Here is a 25,490-nt window from a genome sequence, read left to right on the forward strand (position 1 = left end):
ATCTTCTGTCTTAATAACTTGAGTAGAGTTGCATATATATATATATATATATATATATATATATATATATATATATATATATATATATATATATATGTAAAACTGATCTATTACATAATAATGAACTATAAACTTAAATATATATATATATATATGTATATACATATAACCTAAGTTTATATGACATACAATATTAATAAATTTATGTAAGTATGTCGGTATATATGTATGTGTATATAGAGATGTATGTATATGTGTATACGTTAAACTGCCCTACAGGTCTCATCTCATATATATATATATATATATATGTGTGTGTGTATGTATATATAAGTTTATAGTTCATTATTTTTTAATAGATTAGTTAGAATTATTTTTTTGAGAGTTGTATCCTTAAGACTGTCAAAAAACGATGTACATCAGGACAGATGTCATGTTATTTGTAAGAAGAAAATAAAGCATTTCCAGTTGTCAAAGATTGTGTTGTTCCCGCATATATTTAAAACGGGTCGTAGATCCTCTCGAAAAACTTTAACAACATATCCCAATTGTGAAATGTAATTTATACATTGTTCTGAATTTTCTTTATTTTTACGCTGTCTAGGAGGAAGAGGTAAAATGTAAAAACTAGATGTAATTGTAGATATTATAGTTTGTGTGCAAGTGTTAGTTTACTTATTTTTATTTAGTTGGAGGGGGGGGGGGGCTATTTCTTCCCACCCCAACCTCCACAATTTGCAAGGGACTCCTGTATCTTCAAATCAGGAACAACTGCTAATGTTCTCATGTATATCTCTTGTGCGTTTTGTTCGTGACACACTATTGGCACGAAGGTAACTTAAACAGTATATATAGCATTCACACAAGTAGAATACATCTCCTGGAGTATGTTATTAAAACGGACAGACAGATAAACGTCAAGCCATCTGTTCTTAAATGTCTCATGTGCGTCTTGTCAATCTTTCCTCCTTAGTCTTACCGCTCTCATACCTCAGGAGGAAACTGAAGAGTGCGCATGGTAATCTCCTGTGGTATGTGGGCAGGACACGAGAGGGAGATAGATGTCAAGCCGTTTGTTATACAATACCTCGTGTGCGTCTTGTCATTCCGTTCTCCATCGTCTAACCGCTCACATGCTACAGGCAGTAACTAAAGAGTGCGTGTGTTAGTCATCTGTGATATGTGGGCGACAAGAGGGGGTAGGGAGACGAAAGTGAAACCATCTGTTCTAAAATACCTGGTGTGCGTCTTATCAATCTGTCCTCCTCGATCTTGCCGCTCTTATACCTCAGGCGGTAACTAAAGAGTGCACATGTGGTATTCTTCTATTGGTATATAAAAGCAGCACGGCCAAAAAGGGAGACATACGACAAGCCGTCTTTTCTTAAATATCTCGTGTGCGTCTTATCAATTCCTTCCTCCCTCGGATCACCACGAACTTACCTCAGAAGGTGACTAGTGTGCGTATAAATGAAAGTCCTGTTTTAAGATATGTAAGCGGTAGGATGAGAGGAGACAAACGTCAAGCCTTCTGTTCTTAAATATCCCGTGTGCGTGTGTTCAATCCCTCCTCCCTCGGATCACCACGAACTTACCTCAGAAGGTGACTCTAGTGTGCGTATAAATGTAAGTCATGTCTTAAGATATGTAAGCGGCAGGATGTGAGAGGGAGACAAACGTCAAGTAGTCTGTTCTTAAATATCTCGTGTGCGTTTTATCAATCCCTCCTACCTTGGATCACCACGAACTTATCTCAGAAGGTGACTCTAGTGTGCGTATAAATGTAAGTCATGTCTTAAGATATGTAAGCAATAAGATGAGAGGAGACAAACGTCAAGCCTTCTGTTCTTAAATATCTCGTGTGCGTGTTTTTATCCATACCCTTCTTCCTCCCACCGCTAACATGTCGCAGGTGATCACCATTATGGGCACGCAAGTGATAATGATCTCCATATCGTAGAACTGATATCTTTAACGTTGCAAAGATAGAAGACATAAATCTTTGTACAATAAATATCTACAAGGTTTTTTTTCCAGGCCGAAAGAGAGCGTAAGGAAAGAGAAGAAGCGGAGAAGAGAGAGAAGTTGCGTCTAGAAGCGCAGAAGAAGGAACAAGAAGAGTTGTTGAGGAAACAGAAGGAAGAACAGGTAAAATGATGGATTAATTATTATTTATGTGTTTTTAAAAATGTGTATAGGTAAATATTTTTTTGTAATAGGAAAAGAGAGAAGCCGCGAGAAAGGAAATGGAGAGGCAGTGCCAATTGGAGTGGGAGAAGAAGAGGTATGTTCATTTTTTCTATTTACACCGAAAGTCCTGTCGGAAGCGGCCTGAATGATGCATCTCCCGACGGCTTTAACAAAATCATGTGTCCACCTTATGGGTGAACCTCGACTTTGGTCTTCGAATCTCCATATTCCTGATGATGGTAAATACATTACCAAAGGTAACTGCAGAGTATAGGTTAAATAATGTTATATTGAGTAACCCTGAAACTAAAACATAGGGATAATTGATTTTGTTTTTCTTAAACTACTAAGTCTTTAATAATTTGATCAAATAAATATTTATTAATATAGTTAAAAGTTTACCTGACGTATACAGGGTGATTGGTTATAGGTGTAAAAATGCTTTCAATATTTTACATCTATTTCTTATCATATTATATATACCTGTATAAAGCGATCATTCTAAATTATGTTCTATTAGTTTATTAACACATGTAGTTAACATTGACAATTTCTTTCTTACTATGTAATGATTACGTTTTTAATTATTTCTGAAGCCATTGATTTTTTTAATAGTGTGTACCATATATGTGTATATACTGAAAAAATACTTTCTCTAATAAATAAATTAACAGCGCCATCTATTGGCAATTTTTGAATTTAATGAACATCGAACGCCATCTGGTGACAAAAATTAGAAACTTTAAAGGACATGTACAAATTCAGGACACGAGAACTGGAGGCATTGAGGGCAGACGAACAGGCGAAGGTTTTGGCGTTGAAGGCCCGCAGTGCAACGCTGGCTGCCTCCTTAGGGACTGCGGTACAAAGGGCCTCAACTCTTGCAAAGTCCATCCGGGATACGCGGACCAGTGTAGCTGCAGCCAAGTGTACTATCGATGGAATGAGGTAAGATTGAGAAATTAAATTGATCACCTATCTTTAAAATAGATTACCTTTATATCACTGCAAGGTATATACCTCCCCCAATCACCACGATGATCGGTCTTTTGCTGCCTGCATCCAGCGGCTTCGTCACCTTGGCATATCAACTGCCAGACTGGTATGAGAGCTAAGAGGTCATAGCTAATTTCATCATCATCAACATTTCAGCCGTCACCATCCACATGATTTACTTCGTACAGTGTTTTTAAAGTGATCAATTTCGACGTGAAGCCATGATGGAGTACCGCTGCAAGGCATCTTCCTTCTCCAAAGAGCGATGAGCAGTCTTGAGCTGCCCGTATCCAGCGACTTCATGACCTTGACATTATCGTTGGTCAACCCAGTGGGGGGCGTACCCACGCCGTGTCTACTGGCTTTTGTTGGCTAATAACTATCTGGGCCACAAAATAAATAAACTAAAAAAAAATTATTCTTCAACAAATGTATAAATTGATAGTTTCTTTTCAATGTATGTGTGAAAATGTATTGTATGTCCATAAATATATTCCAGATTTTTCTACAAGGTTATGGATAATGTAAATATCGAAAGCAAAAAGAAATTTCTTTACCATAGATGTAGAATTTTGGGCATGGCATATGATATTTTTAGTATTATACTGTGATTCTTCCTAGAAGGTAATAACAACACGGAGTCCGAAGTAGAAGTATGTATATTCGTTCTAGCTTCATCCGTATTTATACCGACGATAAATGAACAATTTTATATCTGTGGATTTCCCTTTTTTGATGCGCCGCTGACGATGACGAAATGTTGCTTATGTGATACCTATGCAAATAAAGTATTCTATTTCTGTGGAATTCCCCTTTTCGGTGCGCCGCTAACGATGAAGTAATATTGCTCCTACTATACTGATGTAAAAAATTATATTTCTGTGGAATTCCCCTTTTCGATGCGCCGCTGACGATGACGTAATATTGCTCCTATAATACTGATGTAAATAATTATATTTCTGTGGAATTCCTCTTTTCGATGCGCCGCTGACAATGACGTTATATTTATTGCTCCTGTAATGCAGATGCAAATAAAGTATTATATTTCTGTGAAATTCCCCTTTTTGATGCCCCACTGACGATGATATTACTCCTACGACACCGATAGTCAAAAATGCCTATTTAAATAAAGATAATTCGAATTCGACTCCAAGGTCAGACCGTGATGCAAGCATGGCGGAAATGCAACAACTCAAAGCGAAGGTCAAGGAGTTGAACGCGAAGCAGATCGCTCTCAACAAGGAGAAAGCTGAATTGGATGCGAAGGTAACTCTATCTCTTACTCTTTCTAATTCATTCTTTTTTCTGTCTCTTTCGCCAGAGAAAGTAAAACTCTTTTCCTTTCTCCGTCTCTTTCAACTTTTTACCCGATGAACTATAATAAATTTATAAAAATAATATTGTAAAATTAGTCTTTATTGCTGATTACAATTTTACTCATATTAAATAATTTAGAGTTGATATATCGATTATTATATTACAGCTAAACTATCATGTTGGTTTATTTTTCGAATTGCCCCTTTAACAATCAAATTTCTACCCATTTGGGGCGTTCGCTACGAAACAGTGGAAACAATGACATATTTTTTTTTAATTTTTTAAAAAATATGTATTATTTACTATCTGCCCATGCAGACTTTGCACTGTCGGAAATATTATTAGTCTGTAGCTTTGCAATAAAATAAAAAATAACACTACTGTGATCAAAAAGTTAGGTTAGGTTAGGTTATTTGAACCTCCCGGGCATTAGGAAGGCAGGTAATTTTTTAATCCTAGGTTGGTAGGACTATCTATAACATGGTTGCACAGACTTATTAAGACTAGAGGTCACTCGGGCAAATCATGAACTGATGGCGGGCCGGCCGCCAGAAGTATAGGTAATTAAAGACAATAAAGAAACAATAATAAATTATTTAAAAAAAAATCGGTCGCTGCGGTAAGCGTGGCTTTTATACTGCGCATACGACTCCGGAAGCTTCGTGTATCTACGCGAGCAATCGCGAATTCGGGTATATTGCTATCTCGCTTGCTCACACCGCGCTAGAAAATTCTTGATTTCTCTACTATTTTGAACTTTATATAAAGGCGGCAAGCGATGTCACTTAGCATTTTTGGGTGCTAGATTCAAACAGCGCGCGCGCGAGATTCAAATTACTTTTCGAACATATTTTTTTTTTGGTTTTATTCTGGAATAGAATTCAATATGTTTTCGAATGTACGAGAGTATTATTTTTGCTGTCGGCGGGCCACCAGTATTCGACCGGCGGGCCGCGGTCTGTGCATCCATGCTCTATAATATTTGCCAAGCGTCTGTCAACAGTTGGAATATCATTTTGTAGAATGTTTTGTGTTACAAACGCGTCAAGTCTCGATTGGTCGATGTCATACTGCATTGGTTATTTGACTTTTTTGACAAAAAACTCGACTGATATCGTTCTGCAACCACCGTATTCAAGTGATTAGGCTCGGTGCGACTTCTGTCTATTCATCTAATTGATTCAGGCGTTATTTTACGGAAGACTATACTAAGTAAGAAAAGGACCTATATATAGCTACTTTCGCTATGCGGCAGTAGTCGTGCAATAAAGTGCACCGCTCGCCAGCCCGCTGATAAATGCGCGTGCGGCAAACAATGCGAAACACAACTACAGCCGTTAAATCACTCAACATGTGTCACACCTCCACGGGGTATCCTCAGGAGTAATGTTACACTAATTAGTGCCAAACACAGAGTCAACTGGTACTTTATTGCACGACTACTGCTGCATGGCGGAAGTAGCTATATATTGGTCCTTTTCTTACTTCTGGCTATTCAGTCTCAACAGGCCCACGGGAACGCCGTTTTGACACGATTGAGGAGATAAAAACCGTTTCGAAGATTTTCAAGGTTATACTGGAAAACCGACTGTTTCAATGAATGGAAAAAGCGTTGAGAAAAGTATGTTTTATTTTTAATATTGCACATCGACCTTTGGAAAGAGACAATCGTACACTATTTGTATAATATTTCGTGCGACAGAGATAGCGCTTTACGAAGCCGATATTAGCTGATTGTCTATTTCCAGGTCGATGTGCAATATTTATCGCCGGAGAATTGTACATTGATGGGAATGAAATTGATTTGAAAGAATAAATAATTAATTTACATTATATAAATAAATTCACTTCACTTTTTGATGACAGTGCTATATTTTATATTCAGGCCAAAATGTCAGAAGGCGCCGGAGAGGATGGTAAACTTAACATGATGGAAGTCACCCTTAAACAGCTTCGAGATAAGGTAAGCATATTTGGCATTAATATGAAAGGTTTTACATCTATGTATAGTATTAAATATATCAATATATATATATATATATATCAATATATATATATATATATATATATATATATATATATATAAATATATTTATATGTGTGTGTGTGTGTGTGTGTGTGTGTAATACTATACATAGATGAAATACATAACATATATAATTTTTTGGATTATATTTACATACCTACCTATCTATACACCACTAAAAGCTGACTGGTAAAATATACCTAAAAGAAAATAAAAACTACTAAATGTAGAGTGTTAGTAAATAAATATAAAAAATACGAAAAATATTTATTTATAGTTAAATAAGGGGCCAAATTTAGTGTATTTAACAACATAAACAATGTATTTACAAAAAATGATTGTAAGAGGTCTTGATTGATTTATTTTTTGTTTAGGAACTATAAAAACTGTCTGTACGAAAGTTTCAATTCCAAAAGTCTCTGGCTCATTTGTTATAAAGGAAATTAGATTTTTTAATGAAAGTCCTCAAAACATTTTTGGAATACCGTTAAAATCAAAATTGATATTAAAAATATTTTGACGGATAAAGTTCATTATTCAATAGAAAATTTCAAAAAGAATCTTTTGTAGTGATGTCTTTCTACTGGAATACAGGTTTAGTACTGGACTTGGCCATTGTGTATTTCCAAAAGAAGCAGCCTGGTTCTAGCATCTTCCGACCTGGAAAAAGTCATCTGTCCACCAGACATCTGACAGACATACAACGTCTTACACTGCTTACTGCTCCATGGTCTCCACTCCAGAACCTTGAGGCCTTTGGTCATCATCATTTCAGTCATAAGACATCCACTGGACATGGACCTCCGCCTTAGATGTCCATCAGGGGCAGCTGAAAGCGATCCTCATCCAGTGTCTTCCGACCTTAAAAAGGATGTCTATTCACCTTCTGGATAAACCTCCTATACTGTGCTTATGCTCCGTGGTCTCTACTCCAGAACCTTGGGACCGTGGATCATCATTATCATTTCAGCTGTATGACGTTCATTGCTCCATATAGGGCTCCCTCATATCGCATCAAGAAATTTCCAACCTGGACAAAGTTATCTTTCCACTCTGGGGATGTACGTCTCGTCTCGTCTTAAGAACCTTAATACCCTCGATCATCATTATCATTTCTGTCATAGAACATCTACTGGAGATAGGCCTCTTCCATAGATTTCTACAGAACAAGGACCTCAACAAGATCGTCTATCCACCTTGTGGATAAACCTTCTAAACTGTGCTTACTGCTCCATGGTTTCCACTCTTGAACCTTGAGGCCTTTGGTCATCATCATATCAGTTATGGGACGTCATCTGGACAAAGACTCCTCCACAAATTTCCATCAGGGGCAGCTGAAAGCGACCCTCATCCAGTGTCTTTCGACCTTAACAAGGATGTCTAATCACCTTGTGGGTGAATGTCCTACACTGTGCTTACTGCTCCATGGTCTCCACTCTTGAACCCTGAGACTTTTGGTCATAATCATCATTTCAATCCCAAGACATCCATTGTTCGACAAAGTACACGCCCATAGATCCCATAGGACCGGTTGGAAGATGTATCCAGGGCTTCCCTACGATCTTTATAAAATGGTCTCTCCATTTTGAGGGTGGACGTACTATGCTGCGCCTGTCGGTGGTCTTCACTCCAGAACTTTAAGACCTTTGGTTACCGTTATTTTAGTCATAGGACGTCCACTGTACCGACGCTTCCAAAGATTTCCACCAGGAACAGTTGGAAGGGGCCTGAATCCAGTGTCTTCCGACCTTTACAGGAGTGTTTATTCACCTTGTGGATATACCTCCTACGCTTTGCTTACTAATCTATGGCCTCCACCCCAATCATCATCCGAATCTTGATTCTTGGTCATCAACACTTCAGTCATAGGACGGCCACTGGAGATAGACCTTCTCCTTAGATTTCCATCAGAAACAGTTGGAAGGCGCCTGCATCCAGTGTCTTCCGACCTTAACAAGAGTGTTTATTCCCCTTTGTTGGTATACCTCCTACGCTGTGCTTACTAATCTATGGCCTCCACCCCAATCATCATCCGAATCTTGATTCTTGGTCATCATCACTTCAGTCATAGGACATCCACTGGAGTTAGACCTTCTCCATAGATTTCTATCAGAAACAGTTGGAAGGAGTCTGCATCAAGTGTATTCGATGACTTTAACAAAATTTATCTGTCTTATGGACATCCTATAGAGCTTGTCAGTCCCTGATCTTCGCTCCAAAACCCCACGACCCTCCATCATCATAATGATTTAAGTCCACTGCTGGGCATAGCCTCCCTATAGATTTCTTATAGAACCTGTCCACCGTCTTACGAATATATTGGACTATCTCTATCTCTTCTTCAATATCTAAGGTGGAAGCTGCAAAGGCTCTTGTGGAGACGAAGAAGTCAGACCTGGAGAGCAATCAGAAGCAGTTGACCGAGCTGACCGATACGGTAACCCAGCTGGGAGATAAGTGCGAGCGAGTGTGGAAGATGTACGAGGAGAAGAGGAAGGAGTTCGTGGAGAAGAGAAGCACGGCGCCGGCTGAACAGGCTTGGAGTGCTGGTGAGTACTTCCCAGGCCTTCTTAAATATTATACTTAGGTCTACCAAGTGCTTATATGGTACGCGGCATATGATTTGGCACATTAGGTGAAACAATGAGAACTATTCAAAGTTTTTTATTTGTTTATTTATCAAGTCAGTCATACTTAGGTCCACCAAGTGCTTATATGGTACGCGGCATATGGTTTGGCACAGCGGGGGGAAGTTCATATTTTCTGAAAATTCGAGATATTTTTACTAAATTTGTTTATATTTCACTATAGCACATGGTGTAATTTGTTTTCGGCGGATTTTAGTAATATTACATACAAGTAGGGACATGATTTCGTTTGATTTTTGGACCCTTGGTGTGAACCTGACTAATCCTAAATAATTCTGAGACCGAAACAGGTGAAAATCAGAAAGTGCAAGGGTAGGACTAAAGAGCAACGGCTTCTCCATATGCTCGTTTCGCTGTGAGTTCGATCACCAATGTAGTTCGAAGAATCGCTCGTCCGAAGTGGCAGTTGGCGGAGTAAAACGCTCGCCCGAAGTGGCAGTTGGCGGAGTAAATAGCTCGTCTGAAGTGGCAGTTGGCGGAGTAAATAGCTCGTCTGAAGTGGCAATTGGCGGAGTAAATTGCTCGTCCGAAGTGGCAGTTGGCGGAGTAAAACGCTCGCCCGAAGTGGCAGTTGGCGGAGTAAATAGCTCGTCTGAAGTGGCAGTTGGCGGAGTAAATAACTCGTCCGAAGTGGCAGTTGGCGGAGTAAAACGCTCGCCCGAAGTGGCAGTTGGCGGAGTAAAACGCTCGCCCGAAGTGGCAGTTGGCGGAGTAAAACGCTCGCCCGAAGTGGCAGTTGGCGGAGTAAATAGCTCGTCTGAAGTGGCAGTTGGCGGAGTAAATAACTCGTCCGAAGTGGCAGTTGGCGGAGTAAATCGCTCGTCTGAAGTGGCAGTTGGCGGAGTAAAACGCTCGCCCGAAGTGGCAGTTGGCGGAGTAAAACGCTCGCCCGAAGTGGCAGTTGGCGGAGTAAAACGCTCGTCCAGGTCCCCCGCTAGGTAGACCGACGACATAGTCCATGTTTCTGGAAGTGGCTGGCTGATCTTTGGGGAAGTCCAATGCCCTTCAGGGGGCCACCATCGGCTGAAAAGATCATGAAGAGGATGTTGATGCTATATGGCAGATTCATTATCACCTACCACCCAAGCTCATTTAAAATTTCCTTGGTGGTTAAACATGGGTGTGGTCTAGTGTTAATTCCGTTTTATTTCAACTACTTCCTCTCATCTCATCTGTTCTTGGCAGTAAAGATTCCAATCGACAGTTACACCTGACCATAAAAGCCAATTGCCTCTCCAATTAAAGCCTTGAAAAATGTATTTTCATAGATGCCGAATGGGGGGCCACTGAGGATGCATGGGGCGGAGACGCGTGGGGTGATGCAGCGCCCACTAGTGGTAAGTACATCATCATCATCATTCCAGCCGTGGAACATCTGCTGGATGCTTCCATCACAGCTCTTCTGAATCTGAAGGGTTTAGATCAGCTCGAATTCCAGCGACAACTCGCTGGTGTTTTTCCGATTAAATTATACAGATTATATAGGCTTTAAGTCAGAGTTCCCCAAACTTTTTTTGTGTCGTAGACCCCTTGCCATGTTTTTCCGTGTTGGATAGACCCCCTACTTACCTTATATTGATTTCCTGTAAATTTCTAACTGTAGTGAAGTTAAATGTATGTTCAAAATGTATTGCGACCACAAAGCGAATACCAACATCCTACAACTTACACAATTTTATAAACATATATAATATTTTTTTTTACTTGATAGGTACTTATATAAATAATGTAAGTGTTTTGATGTAAGTAAATAGATACTATCAGTGTATTTGTTGAGATCCAGTATCGTGGACCCCCATTTTCATTTCAAGGACCCCCAAATTTTTTTTCGCTGACATGGACCCCTTGCAGGTTGTCATAGATCCCTAGGGGTCGATATAGACCACTTCACTGGTTTAAGTAAACATTGAAATATATTCCACACAAAGTCAAATCCATCATCTATTATCATCATCATTTTAGTGATGGAAATTCCGCTCCTTGTTTTCCGCATACGCATTTATCAGCGGGCTGGCGGGCGGTATACTTTGTTGCACGACTACCACTGCATGTGCGGAAGTGGCTTAATATTGGTCCTTTTCTTACTAAGGAAAGACTTCCGCAAGATAACGCCTGATTCCATTAAATATATAAGAGTCCCTGTCCAAAAGAAGGTTTCTAAAATGGCCAATCCTAGATAGAAATAATCCTAATAAGAAATGATCCTGGCAATCATTGCCACTTCTACCTAACAATCCTCTTTGCTATATACAGTAACCCACTGTCATCCATATATGAATCTCATTTCTCCTACCATAGCCCTCTTAGCAGAAGGAGAATAATGGTAGAAGTTTACATGGCCGGCCCCGGCCACAATCACGAAGAGAAGATTATTAAGTAAACTTTAATTAACTTGTTTTCTGTGTGCAGGTACAGAAGCGGTTGCCCCAGCTGGGGCTTCGGTCCCTGCAGGGACAGGATCACCTCGTTGGCGCTGCGTGTATGAATTCAACGCCCGCACCGCTGATGAACTGAGTTTGCAGCCCGGCGACCTGGTAAGTTGAATGAAGTAACATAAATTAAACTCTACTGCATGCTATTAAAGTCGCTTTTTAATCAATATCTAATATATAAAATTCTCGTGTCACGGTGTTCGAACTTGAACCCCTCTGAAACGGCTTGACCGATTTTTACCAAATTCTATATGCGTATTCAGTATGTCTGAGAATCGACTACTATCTATATTTGATACCCCTAAGTGATAAGGGTGGTCCACCCCTAAATTTTATTTTTAATTTTTTAGACAATTTTTTTGGTTTTTATTTTATTATGATACAGCATACAAAAATACATACAAACCTAAATTTTCACCCCTCTACGATCAACCCTTATCTTACATTTGTTAATTAAAAACTATTTTTTTTTTGCAAAACAACGTTTGCGGGATCAGCTAGTATTCTAAATATAATTGTTAGGCGATTATAGACTCTACTGCGTGTTATTAAAGTCTGTTTTTGTCGATCCGTATGATCTGGATAGCAGATAAAGGATTATAAAGTCTACAGTATGATATTGTTACAAAGCACGAGTTACAGAACCCTCTAAACAATAAACACGGAACCCTAGGATCAAGAAGTGCCGTGAACATGCGTGACCATGAAGTTATTTATAGATTTTCGTGTACGATTCTCGGAAATTCTAACCGAGTACTATCTAGAACTTACTAGAACTTTCCCGTAGTATAAATAGGTGTACTCCCCATGTCGACAGTTCAGTGTTTTTCGAGTTATAAGATTAATATCTACGATCAGCGATACAAAGTGACTATTTGGCAAGTTATTTGGATAGGGATTTCTTGATCGATTCGGAAACGTAGTTTGGACTAAGCGAAAGTATACTTTGTGTTAAAGTAGGGTAACCATCTGATTTGTGAATAAAGGACTCCTTGTGAACCAGTGGTGTTTCATTTCGACTCAGAACCCACAGTATGTAACAATATTAAAGTCGCTTTTTAATGTTATTATACGTTTGTTATGCTTCTCTATCTTAAACTACTCTATGTCCCCTGTCTCAATTATATATATATATATATATATATATATTATATATATATACAGTAATATATACAGTAATACTGTATATATATATAATATATATATATATTACTGTATATATATATTATATATATATATATACAGTAATACCCCCATATTAAACATAGTCAAAAATTATTGCAATAAAATACAAATCATTTTAATCAATCACTTTAAATATATATATGTGTATATATATTTACTGTATATATATATATGTGTGGGTGTGTGTGTGTGTGTGTATGTATATATATATATATATATATATATATATATATATATATATATATATATATAACAATAATATGGTTAAATAAGATATTTATGGCATATTTTGGTGTCCGGGTCAAGAGATAGACGAATACACACTCTATGATAAAGTAATAAAGTTGCTTTTGAGTTTTTAATATATTTTATCAGTCATAAATCTTTTCAGGTTAGCGAAGCAGTCGCTCCACGCGCCGATGCGGAGCCTGGATGGCGTTGGGGTACAGCTAGAGGTGAGATATACATTATCTTCTCTTTTATTCTTCTTCTCTAGTCCATCTCTTCGTTGTCTGCTAGACTTAGAGTTCTAGTTTGGGGAAAGCTGCAGTGTTTATTTGGGGTGATTTGATTTGCCGAGAGTACATGCTTTAAGGTTCTGGAGAGATCACTGATCGAAAGAGCAACGTGGAACCTCCACCCTTAAGGTGGACAGGCTATTAACGTGGCAGGGAGATACTAAAGGCTTCAAACTTAGGCCGGGTCTTATTTGAAATATATGGAGGGAGTCTATATCTAGCAGTGGAAGTACTATGGCTGATGTAATAATGATGGAATGGATAGACAATCACTGCAAGGCATAGTCCTCCTTTTAAAAATCTCCATGATGAACAGTCTTGAGCTGCCCAGCTACCTTGACTATGTCGTCTGTCTATCAAGTGGAAGGCCTGTCCACGCCGGATCTCCCCACTCGTGGTCATCACCTGTCCACCCCAACGATGATAGAATATAAACTCACAATTAATAGTCACCGTTTTATTTTTTCTGTGAACATCAAACAGTATGATCAAGAATTTGTGTAATTTACGAGGTGATGATAAAGTATGGAGAAACAGATCACTCGCCGAATCGAACGATGATGGACAGCGTTCGTGTAGCTCTGGAACATCTAGTCCAAAATATCGCAATGTTGATGATGATAAGCATATGCTGCCAGAAAACACTGATCCTTGCGGGAAGCCCGTGTTTTGCAGTGGGCCTCCATTGACTTATATGATGATGGATATCTATCAGGTGATCAGTTTGTTCTATCAGCTGACGATGTCAATTCTATTATTTCCAGGTCAATCCGGTTGGTTCCCGGAGTCGTATGTTGAGGACATCAACGCAGCGGCTGCCTATACTGAGCCAATGGAACCGATGGAGATGAAGACTCAGCTAGAAGGTGAGTTAGTTGGATGTAATGTTACACAGAGACGCACACACACATACACTTAAAGAGAAAAGAGAGAGACCGAGGGACAAAAGCAAATATACAGAGAAAAAGAGCAAGAGAAACAAGTATATATATATATTCATCTATATGTATGTGTGCGTGTGCGTGCGTGTGTGTGTGCGTGCGTGTGTGTGTGTGTGCGTGTGTGTGTGTGTGTGTAAAAAGAGAGAGAGGGAGAGAAAGACAACGAGAGACAAGCACAAACAGAGAGAAAGATAGCGAGAAACATAAACAGAAAGACAGCGAGAGACATATACACATAGAGAGAGAACGACAGCGAGAAACAAGCATATATAGAGATAAAGACAGTGCCAAACATATGCACATATAGAGAGAAAGAGATCGATAAAAATAAGCACATACAAAGAGAAAGACATCGCGAGACACAAGTGTGAACAGAGAGACAGCAAAAGACACAATTACATACAGATAGAAAGATAGAGATACAAGCACATGCAGAAAGAGAGAGAGTCAGTCACATGTCTGAAGCATTTCTTCCGAACAGGTGATAGACTGTACATCCATCAAATATTGAACAAAGAATTTTTGAATTAGAATCTATTTTTAAAAAACGTGAATTGGTATATAATATTGATTCTGTTATTGCCAGGCATAGCGGAGGTGCCAGAGGCGGAGATGGCCAATGACTTGGGCGGTGCAATGCCAGCAGTTGGTAAGTAATAACTTTATACTACCTTATACTGTACAATCCAGACCTTGATAGATCTTTGGGAAGGCTTGCCCAGCTGTAGATGATGACGAACGGCAGAAATGATGATGTCCAAAAGTATGTAAGTACGTAGTATAAGGTGGACAGAAGAATTTGTCAAGTAAGGCGCTGGATGTAGACCGCTTTTAACCAGTTCAATGGGGGAGGCCTATGCCCAGCTGTGGACATCCAGAACATGGACCGGTGAACGGAGCGTGGGACTTTCTACCTTTGTTAGCTCTTACACCTACAATAAATCACCATGTATAGTCACCCATTCCTGATGTTTGAATACCAAAACTGCTCCCATAACAAGACAACACGAATATCTCGGTCATCATGCAAGACGAAGGGGAGAGAGAATGCTTCCTCAGCTACTGCAGGAAGGTGGTTATAAATGCAATAGGTAAAAATAAAACGAACACTAAAATATAGAAATAAAAGGAATATAGTAGTACCTAAAACAGTGCAATAAACAGTATAATATAAGATGATAATTACAAAGAAAATACGTGTTAAATATTTGAACAATAGATATAATGTTGCAAAATAAAATAGTAAGGAAACCTAGAATGTAGTGGTTGAGGATGGATGTATGGCTAATGGAATGAAAGAGAAAGGCTGGGAAAATTGTAGAACGAAAGAAACAGTATGACAGATAAGATGATACATGAAAGAGAAGAATGATAATAATAAAAAATATGAATAAATTACTAGAAATAAAAAGTCCCTGTCCCACACGAGATAGGGGAACGAGAGGTCCCCAACAGCGGGGACCATAAAAAAAAGTAAAAAAACAAGACAACACTTTAAAATTAGAAAGTTACATTTGTAAATCTGTGTAAAGATGCCTTTACACGTGGCAATTTTTTTAAAATATTAAACTTTGATATATATATAGTGTGATGTTCTTCAGAAGGTGGTGACTTCTATATAGCGGCGTATCCATACGTCTCAACGGAACCTGGTGATTTGACATTCGAAGCTGGGGAGAGGATCGAGGTCCTGCGCAGAGATGGTGACTGGTGGACCGGCAGGATTGGGATTCGGTGAGTTGAATTAAAAATGATTTTTTTGTGGACTTTTTTTGTGCAATTTTTTGTGCTGTTACTATTTTAAAACTAGTGTAAAAATGACCACAAATTAAAACCTTCTGACTGTTGATACCTGTTCTCAGATCAGGTTGCGTTTGGAACATTTGTATCTGAAAGATGTCATTATTGAAGATCGTTCTGATTACAGATCTTATCAAATTGTATTTATCTGACATACTTCTGTACACATGTGAACTGTATAAATTATCTCTCATCATTGTCATTTCAGCTGTAAGATGCCCACTGCTGGGCTTTTCATGATACAAGAGTATCGGTTTGAAGGAGCTTGCAATCAACGTCTTTCGACAAACTTAACCATATCATCTGTTAATACACCGCTTATAATATTATATATAACTCGTGTATTAAAATATATATATACTAGCTGATCCCGCAAACGTTGTTTTGCAAAAAAAATTAAAGTTTTTAATTAACAAATGTAAGATAAGGGTTGATCGAAGAGAGGTGAAAATTTAGGTTTGTATGTATTTTTGTATGCTGTATCATAATAAAATAAAAACCAAAAAAATTGTCTTAAAAAATTAAAAATAAAATTTAGGGGTGGACCACCCTTATCACTTAGGGGTATGGAAAATAGATAGTAGCCGATTTTCAGATATACTGAATACGCATGTAAAATTTGGTAAAAATCGGTCGAGCCGTTTCGGAGGAGTTCAAGTTCGAACACCGTGACACGAGAATTTTATATATTAGATGTATATATGTATGTGTGTGCAAGTGTGTGTGTTTTTAAAATAAATAAATATTTTTATACACCATAGATAATAACGAAAAAAAAAGAAACAATTTATTTAGAGGTACAAGAGGCGGTCTTATCGGTCGAGTCGATCTCTACCAGACAACCTTTGGATGGAGATGAGAGACATGAAAGAGAGAGCAGATTAGGGTGTACATACATACAAAAAAAAACATTTTAAAATTTATAAGGCAAAAAGACAGTGCTTAAAGTTATTGGCTGATGGATAAGGATGATTTTTATAACATATAGATCAAGCATACAGGCAAGTTATTATAAGGATCGTTATTCCACAGACATTATCGTCCGTGCCTTTGTTTTTACTATTACGTTTTATATTATTAGTGTTTAAGTCTTTAAAACTATATAAAACTAACTTGAAATCAACTACTTCTTTTTTAATCATTAGTTTCTTGTTAGTTTTAAAGCACCTAACAATGTCCAGTTTTTAAAATTACGTTTCGTGCGACCGCTTCCTCATTACTACTCCATATTGGCATTAGGTTGTACGCTAGTATCTGTGGGACGTCAAATCTTGCGTAAAAGATAACTGAGATACATTAAAAATATAATGAAATAAAAGACATGAAAGAGAGGGCAGTTTAGGGTGTACATACATACATATTAACATGCGTATGCTATACACACATGTATATATACAAACATACTTATACACCAATACCTCGCTCTGCGCCGTTTCTTTTTGAGTTTTTTCCGAAGTTGCGTCGCTGCTTAATTAGTACTAATTTTCACTGTGCGTCGTTAGATTTTCGAGGTTGCGTTGTTTTGGGTTCGAGTCTTTAATTTTTTTTGAAATTTTCTTTTTTTTTCAAAAAGATGGCAACACTTTTGTTTCTAATTGCGCCATGCCATCAAAACTCGGGGATACCCTTTCTATCTAAAACCAACGCAATTTTAATACAGTTTTATTTTCATTTTGTTTTGCTAATTTTAAAGTTCAGTTTCAATTACGTAATGTGTTGTGCTTTTTTTAAAAGATAATAATAAATTTACATAAATTTTTACGTGTTGTTTCTGGTTACAAAAAAGGTAAATATTATTCCCATTTATTTATTGGCACGTTTATATTATTTTTGTTTTTAAACGTTTAATTTGTTCAATTTTCTTTTTAAAAAGTAGTATATTCGTGACCCCGGAACCTATCTTCGATCTTTACATGGTTTGCTATAGAAAATCTTAATTCACTTTGCGGCGTTTCCATTTGCGTCGTGTTTTTTGGGACGTAACCACGACGCAAAGTGAGGTATTGGTGTATACATATAATATAATAAAATTTATATTAAGCTGGCAACATTTTATGTAATTATTGTGCTAGCAACATTGTTATAGTATTTTTTCTCTATGATTAGTTCGGTAAAATTATACAAAATGATTTCTTTGACAATCTGTATTTGTTCGTCTGATAGTTGAACGTTTTATAGTAGTATTTATCGTTCCTTGGTCTTTTACAGACCCTAAAGGTCCCAACGCTTGTTTTTTAGTGGTCAACTGCCACTTGATGTTGTCTATTCAAATGATACATAGAGAAAATCCTTTGACAGGAGTGGAATTTTCCCATCGAATTATGTAACAAAGGATACCATCTCCTCGAGCAACGAGCCTATATCTACAATCCCGGAAGCGGTGGAACCGGTCCAGGAGGAGATACCAGCGGCGGCAGTTCCTGTCTCCGTGCCAGTTTCGGAGACACCACCCGTCAGCGAAGCCCCAACTGACATCGCTCCAACTTCTCCACCTATACAGGTATTACTTTCTAGGAATATCTTGGCATTTGGAATCAGGCGTTACCTTGCGGAAGTCCATCCTAAGTAAGAAAAGGACCAATATTTAGCCACTTCCGCACATGCAGTGGTAGTCGTGCAATGAAATGCACCGCCCGCCAGCCCGCTGATAAATGCGCATGCGGCAAACAATGCGAATCACACAACTGCCACCGTCAAATCACTCAACACGTGTTTCACCCCTCCACGGGGCATCTTCAGGAGTTATGTTACACCGATTAGTGCCAAACACAGTCTGTGTTTAAGTTTAAGACTCTGTGTTTACTCTGTGTGTGAATCTGTTGTTAGTAATTTGGTGGTGGCGGTTTGGTGGTGGCCGGGGCCTTTTCTTACTTAGAAATATCTTTGTTTCAGCTGTGGAAAGTCCACTGCTAGATATAGAAAGTTTGGTGGAATGTGTTACCGGTGAATATGACGTGATAAAACGAGAAATTATTATGTATTAACCCTTAACATGGAAGATTTTTTTTAATATTACATTAATATTCATACCACTTGACTTTTAAGATCCAATGATGCCAGCAGAAAAAACTGAACGAGCGTTCGGAAATTAAGAAATTACCTAAACATTCACATACAAATGATCCGAGATGATTTGCGTTCAAAATTGATGCCACTGTTTTTTTTTTTAATTCTGATGTATCTCTACAGATACATTATCAAGAAAAGGGTTAAAAAAATCACTTTTTTTGCACACACACACGTATGTATGTATATATATATATATATTTATATATATATATATATATATTTGGATGGCTCCGCTCTTCTTACACACACACACACACACACATGTGTATATATATATGTGTATATATATATACACACGTGTGTGTGTGTAAGAATAGGGAAACCATCTAAACACACACCAGCCGGCGATAAGCCGCACTCGAACACACTTGTTATCTTCTTTTCAGCTGATGGATGACCACTATAAGGCATAAGTTTCCAAATAACACCACGATATCTGGTCTTCGTAGTGGTGGGTGTATCTACCGCGTCAACCGACTAGTTGTCGCCACTTGAGACGGCTGACGGCCTTAACTTGCTTGAGCGATCTACTGCCACTTGAAACGTGCAATTATTCTTCGACCTATGTCGTTGATCTTGGTTCTTCGGATTTCCTCATTGTTAATGTTCCCAGCATAGCGTTCTCCATCATTCTGAATTATACATATACAAACACATAAGTAAGAATAAAACTGTGTTTGAGATTATTACTATATATACTATAGATATCTTTAAACTTAAGCAATTTACGAGATACGTAGTGAAAACTTCCTTTCTCCTTCTCTTGTTGAAAACTTCTCTTGTTATAGGAGCAGAAGTCGTCGACTCCCATATCGTCGGAGGTTGCCGCTATCACGGAGTCCAGTGGTCGACCCTCATCCGTGACTCGGAGGGACTCCACTAGGGACTCCGGAAGGGACTCCGGTAGGGACTCCGTTACAGGAAGAAGGAAGAACGAGATAGCTCAAGCTATCGCCTCTTACACTGCCACTAGGTAAGGTGATGAATTATGGATAAGGATTTTCTCTGCTACCAAGATGATCACTAACATAACTCGAAGAATTGCTTAAAGTGGGGGGGGCAAAGCTCCCCTCTCGGAGAAACTTGGGGGGGGGGGTTGTATACTTTACATCTAAACCCACAGATAACCAAATAACTTAGACAAACCATTGGTTGTAGGGAAAATATACGGTTTATATCAGAGTTCCCTAAACTTTTTTGTGTCGTAGACCCCTTGCTATGTTTTTCCGTGTTGAGTGGACCCCCTACTTACCTGATACTGATTTCCTGTAAATTTCTAACTGTGGTGAAGTTTAGTGTTAAAAAGTTAAAGTAAAAACACATGTTAATTTATATATTTATTCATTGAATTTAAATTAAAACTACTCAAAATAAAATTTTGTATCTCTTATGTAAAATATACGTAACATTAAATAAACATAAAATAACATAAGCAAAAAGTCAATATTTTTAGTGAGAAGGATTAACCTGATGCTTTAATAATATCATTATCAACATTTGGCGTCAATTCAATATGTTTTGATGTTATAAGATAGTATGATGTAAGTAAATAGGTACTATCAGTGTGTGTGTTGAGATCCACTATCGTGGACCCCCATTTTCATTTCATGGACCCCCAAATTTTTTTTCGCTGACGTAGACCCCTTGCAGGTTGTCACAGACCCCTAGGGGTCGATATAGACCACTTTGGGAATCACTGGTTTATAATCACCTGGTTGATCACCTACAAGCTAGTCTGATCAAGTTAAAATAATAATAGTTCTCTACATTGTTACTGGAAAACAGAGGAACTATACTATGGAAAGAGCTTGTATATTCCGTCAAGACGGATAAGACCTTCAGATTTGCAGAGACAACTGATGATGAAGGCGATGGAAAGTTTATTTCATCATCATCAACCGTAACATGTGGATAGTATGTCACTGGAAACACCAACCAAACATTATTCTATATAGAAGAGTTGCTGAAGTTTCTTCCGTGACTTCTCCCACCGAGACTTCTTCTGTCTCCGTTTCTCTTTTCAAAGAGTTAGTAGTAATATTAGCCAGGAAATAGCGATTTAAACGTGTATCGAGGAATGGCTCCAAGTCGAGATGGCATCATAGAGCTTTCGCCGAAGCAATCTAAGAACTTAGTACCCTTCATACAATAAAATAGTAGTATATATCCTCTCTAGCTAGGACTTCCTCCGGGGGCCGATCAGGAGGACTTACCCTAGATGCCCCCTTCGCCCTGCCACCTAAAATCTTCGGAATTTTCTAACATTTAGGCAGCAATGACAGTCCAGTCTAACAACTAGATATTAATAATTGCGAAGCGCTCTAGGAGAACAATATTCCCCTAGCCATCCGGACTCCCTGAAAAAACGGGTAATTTATTAGTCGCCATTTTAATTAATTTTTAAGTGTTGCCATATATTTTCGCGAAGTACCTACGAATGCAGATAATATCCAATAATTTTTATAGAATTGCTTTATGTGTAATAATTTATATTAGATGTTACGATGTACGTATTAGTGGGATGAGAGTGTATCTGGTTGTTCCAGTTCGGAGCAGCTTTCGCTGCAGAAGGGACAGCTGCTGGTGGTACGTAAGAAGGCGGACAGCGGATGGTGGGAAGGTGAACTCCAGGCGAAGGGCAGGAACAGGCAGGTCGGCTGGTTCCCGGCCAGCTATGTCAAGGTGAGTAACTCCAGTTTTTACCTCCAAATCTTGACTTTCACAGTTCTAGTGCGTCTTCTATTGTCTCCTATCGCGGTCCCCAGTGGTTAAGTGGACTTCAAAGAGAAGAAGAATTTCAAGTCCGAAGTGACAGAGAGTGGGGGCACATTTAGTCGGTTGGTTCCTGGTCAGCTATGTCAAGAGGAGTACCTTGATCTTATCTTCAGTTTCAACCAAGTCAATGATCTAAACCATTGTCCAGTGATTATGCCTTCTGTTGTCTCCATCTATAACGGTTCCCGGATCTTTAGTCGACTTCTAAGGAAGACCAAGGTAACCGATGTGTCTCTAAAACTTGCTCGTTTTAAGTGGCATTTGATTTGGCACATCAAGTTCATAATTCCTGTGCATCTTCTGTTGTCTCCTCACGCAGTCTAAATGTTAAGTTGGCTTTGAAGTAAGACCTTTGTCACTAAAGTGGCAGTGGGCGTGTCACATCTGGGCTATTGGTTACCATCAGCTATGTTGAGGTATCTCAATGTTATCTTCCTTATAGTTTCTCCCGGATAAATTGTCTTAACTGCTACTCTTACAATCCAATGACTTCCGAGGACATTTCGGTTGTGATAATGAGGTATTGCATGGGTGAAGCAGAGAAGAATTAGTGCACCATCAGGTTATATGTGAATAGCTTTTCACATACTATGTATTTTATGTGATGGTTTCATTTCGGACCTCATTCGAAAGCTCACAGCCGTTCGAAGAACCATGGTGAGGAATTTTTCTACAAAATCGATTCTAGGAATGAGGAGATCCGATGACGAAGGAAGTACCCAATATAACCATAATCCACTATGGATTAGCAAGTTGAAGATGTGGGCAGGTCACACCAGGACAAGGTGACATATGGACCCGGTGAATCTTTAAGGTTCTGGCGTTGAGACGAAGGTCCGGCAGGCGTAGGTTGTCCAGTTTGTTGTTTGTTTATTAGAACATGCAGTATGGCTTCCTGCTGGTTTTATTCGAAGTCTATAGGATAAGCTTTAGTTCAGCAGTGAGCGTCCCACGGCTGCAATGATGGTGAAGATATTCTCTATTCTTCTATCACGTCGCGATGTTGAGGTTCTAGTACTGCAAGAGGAGTAACAGGGTTACATTACGCCTATAGCAGACAGTGAAGCCTATATATATAATTATTATAAAAATTCTTTACAGATATTGCAGTCTTCTGGTAGAACTTCGGGGAGAACTACCCCGGTGATGTCGAAGATGGATACGGTGCCCACCGAAACGGTCATCGATAAGGTAAAACGATTAAATCGGATCCTGTCCTCTGTGTACCATAGTACTGCACCACGATCACCAACTCGCCTGTGAAGCGTGTTGACTATGATACATCCTTCATATATATATATATATATATATATATGAAGGATGTATATATATATATATTTTTTTTTTTTTTATGGCCCGCGCTATTTGGGGCCTCTCATACCCCCTATTCTTTGGTGGGACAGGGACTTGATGGGCAATTTTATTTATTCACATAATTATTTTTTATTTTCATTCTCTACTTTCATACTTCACATAATCTTTCATTCTATTCTTTTATGCCACAATTCTGCTTTCTTTCCCTTTTGCTCTGTTTACCTTTCTTTCATCCTCTTTTCATTTTACATTTTCTTAATTTCTATTTTTATTGTATCACATTTTTTCTATTCTATATCACAGTTTTATATATTTTTTTTTAACTTGTTAGTTTTTATTTGTTGTCTATGACTAACTTTTATTTCTTTCTATTGCATATTGTGTGATTCTTTTGCAATAAGAGAGGAATTCTTTCCTGGTATCCTTTCCGCTTATCAGGGAGGCTATTGACTCCTCCCTGATTTCAACGCCAGACCGGCACTCGAAGCCGATCATAGATATATTAGGAGAGGAAGCTATATCTGGTCTTAAGTGCCAGTGAGCGTAGGACATCTCGACCACACGCCAGTAGACGTAGATAGACTAGCTAACCCCCCCACTAGGTGGACCGATAAAATAGTCAAGGTCGGATGGTGGTGATCAATGGAGGTGGGGTCGTATGCCTTGAAGTGGAGATCTATCAGTATTGGTTTTATTTAACAATATTAAGATGTTTCTGAAAATTTCATATACTCCAATACCTCACTTTGCGTCGTGGTTACGTACCAAAAAAACACGACGCAAATTGAAACGCCGCAAAGTGAATTAAGATTTTCTATAGCAAACCATGTAAAGATTAAAGATAGGTTCCACGGTTACGAAAATACTACTTTTCAAAAAGAAAATTGAACAAAGTAAACGTTTAGAAAACAAAAATATTATAATACTGCCAATAAAAAAATTGGAATAATATGTACCTTTTTTGTAACCAGAAACAACATGTTAAAATTTATATAAATTTATAATTCTCTTTTCAAAATAAAACTGTATCAAAATTGCGTAGATTTGTAGTTAGAAAGGAAATCTCCGAGTTTTGATGGCATGGCGCAATCAAAAACAAAAGTGTTGCCATCTTTAAGAAAAAAAAAGAAAATTAAAAAAAAAATTAAAGACTCGAACCCAAAACAACGCAACCTCGAAAATCTAACGACGCACAGTGAAAATTAGTACTAATTAAGCAGCGACGCAACTTCGAAAAAAACGCAAAACGAAACGACGCAAAGCTAGGTATTGGTGTATATTCTTTAACAGTCCATGGGCGCCCACTGCAAGGCCTGGGCTTTCTCCAAGGGTCACCATGAGGACCGACCTTCGCTGCCTACATCCAGAAACTTCCAGCTGCCTTAATTATGTCATTCCGTCCACCAAATAAAAAATTCGATTTTTCGAACTACCCTCAAATATTTATTGCAGGTGATCGCCTTGTATCCTTACACGGCTCAGAACGCGGACGAGCTGAGCTTTGAGAAGGACGACATCATCGCTGTCACCGACCGGAGCCAGGACCCCGCGTGGTGGCAGGGTAAGTTCCAACACCCTGGATGACCAGGGTAATGTATCTTACTTTGTTGAAGGCTGGCAAGCTATTTACTGATCTTAGATCTCCCCTACACAATCTCAAAGATACCTTAACTTCGAGAAATACAGGAATCAGATTGCACCAAATTCCATATCTTCAGTTCAGTTGGAAATATAACCATCATCATTTCAGCTATAAAACTTTCACTGAACATAACTTCTCCCTTATAGTTCCAATAGGAACATCAACAAAATATCAACATTTAAAGTTTGATTGGTTTTATATATTGTCAATGTATGGAGTATTTTATTTAATGATAATAAAGTAAGAAAAATAGTTTTAACAATTCATATAACTACATATTAAAATTACTTATTGATTACTATCTGTAAAGAAAAAGTATATATATATACATACATATATATATATATATATATATATGTATGTATACTAGTTGATGCCGCATACGTTGTTTTGCAAAAAAAATAAAGTTTTTAATTAACAAATGTTAGATAAGGGTTGATCGTAGAGGGGTGAAAATTTCGGGATGTATGTATTTATGTATGCTGTATCATAAAAAATAAAAACAAAAAAAAATTGTCTAAAAAATAAAAAATTAAATTTAGGACTGGACCACCCTTATCACTTAGGGGTATGGAAAATAGATAGTAGCCGATTCTCAGACATATTGAATACGCATATTAAATTTGGTAAAAATCGG

At 38.1% G+C, this 25,490-nt stretch overlaps 1 protein-coding gene across 1 annotated transcript in view; it reads left to right on the top strand.

Annotated features, from left to right (window-relative positions):
* The window catches only part of Dap160 (dynamin associated protein 160), a 37,743-nt gene that overhangs the window by 11,651 nt on the left and 602 nt on the right, over positions 1–25,490 (top strand). The window contains exons 9-25 of the mRNA XM_068771079.1: positions 2,038–2,148; positions 2,220–2,284; positions 2,956–3,138; positions 4,341–4,452; positions 6,389–6,466; positions 8,883–9,078; positions 10,446–10,514; positions 11,587–11,711; positions 13,186–13,249; positions 14,077–14,178; positions 14,840–14,902; positions 15,855–15,987; positions 18,352–18,553; positions 19,911–20,095; positions 21,669–21,804; positions 22,999–23,088; positions 24,664–24,772. Coding sequence (XP_068627180.1) covers positions 2,038–2,148; positions 2,220–2,284; positions 2,956–3,138; positions 4,341–4,452; positions 6,389–6,466; positions 8,883–9,078; positions 10,446–10,514; positions 11,587–11,711; positions 13,186–13,249; positions 14,077–14,178; positions 14,840–14,902; positions 15,855–15,987; positions 18,352–18,553; positions 19,911–20,095; positions 21,669–21,804; positions 22,999–23,088; positions 24,664–24,772 — 2,023 coding nt within the window. The remainder of the gene's footprint in view (positions 1–2,037; positions 2,149–2,219; positions 2,285–2,955; positions 3,139–4,340; positions 4,453–6,388; positions 6,467–8,882; positions 9,079–10,445; positions 10,515–11,586; positions 11,712–13,185; positions 13,250–14,076; positions 14,179–14,839; positions 14,903–15,854; positions 15,988–18,351; positions 18,554–19,910; positions 20,096–21,668; positions 21,805–22,998; positions 23,089–24,663; positions 24,773–25,490) is intronic.

This window comes from Battus philenor, unplaced genomic scaffold (assembly GCF_028537555.1).
Source record: "Battus philenor isolate CCGP_79_NKW_IND1 unplaced genomic scaffold, ilBatPhil1.0.hap1 SCAF_30, whole genome shotgun sequence".
Taxonomy (NCBI): Eukaryota; Metazoa; Arthropoda; class Insecta; order Lepidoptera; family Papilionidae; genus Battus; species Battus philenor.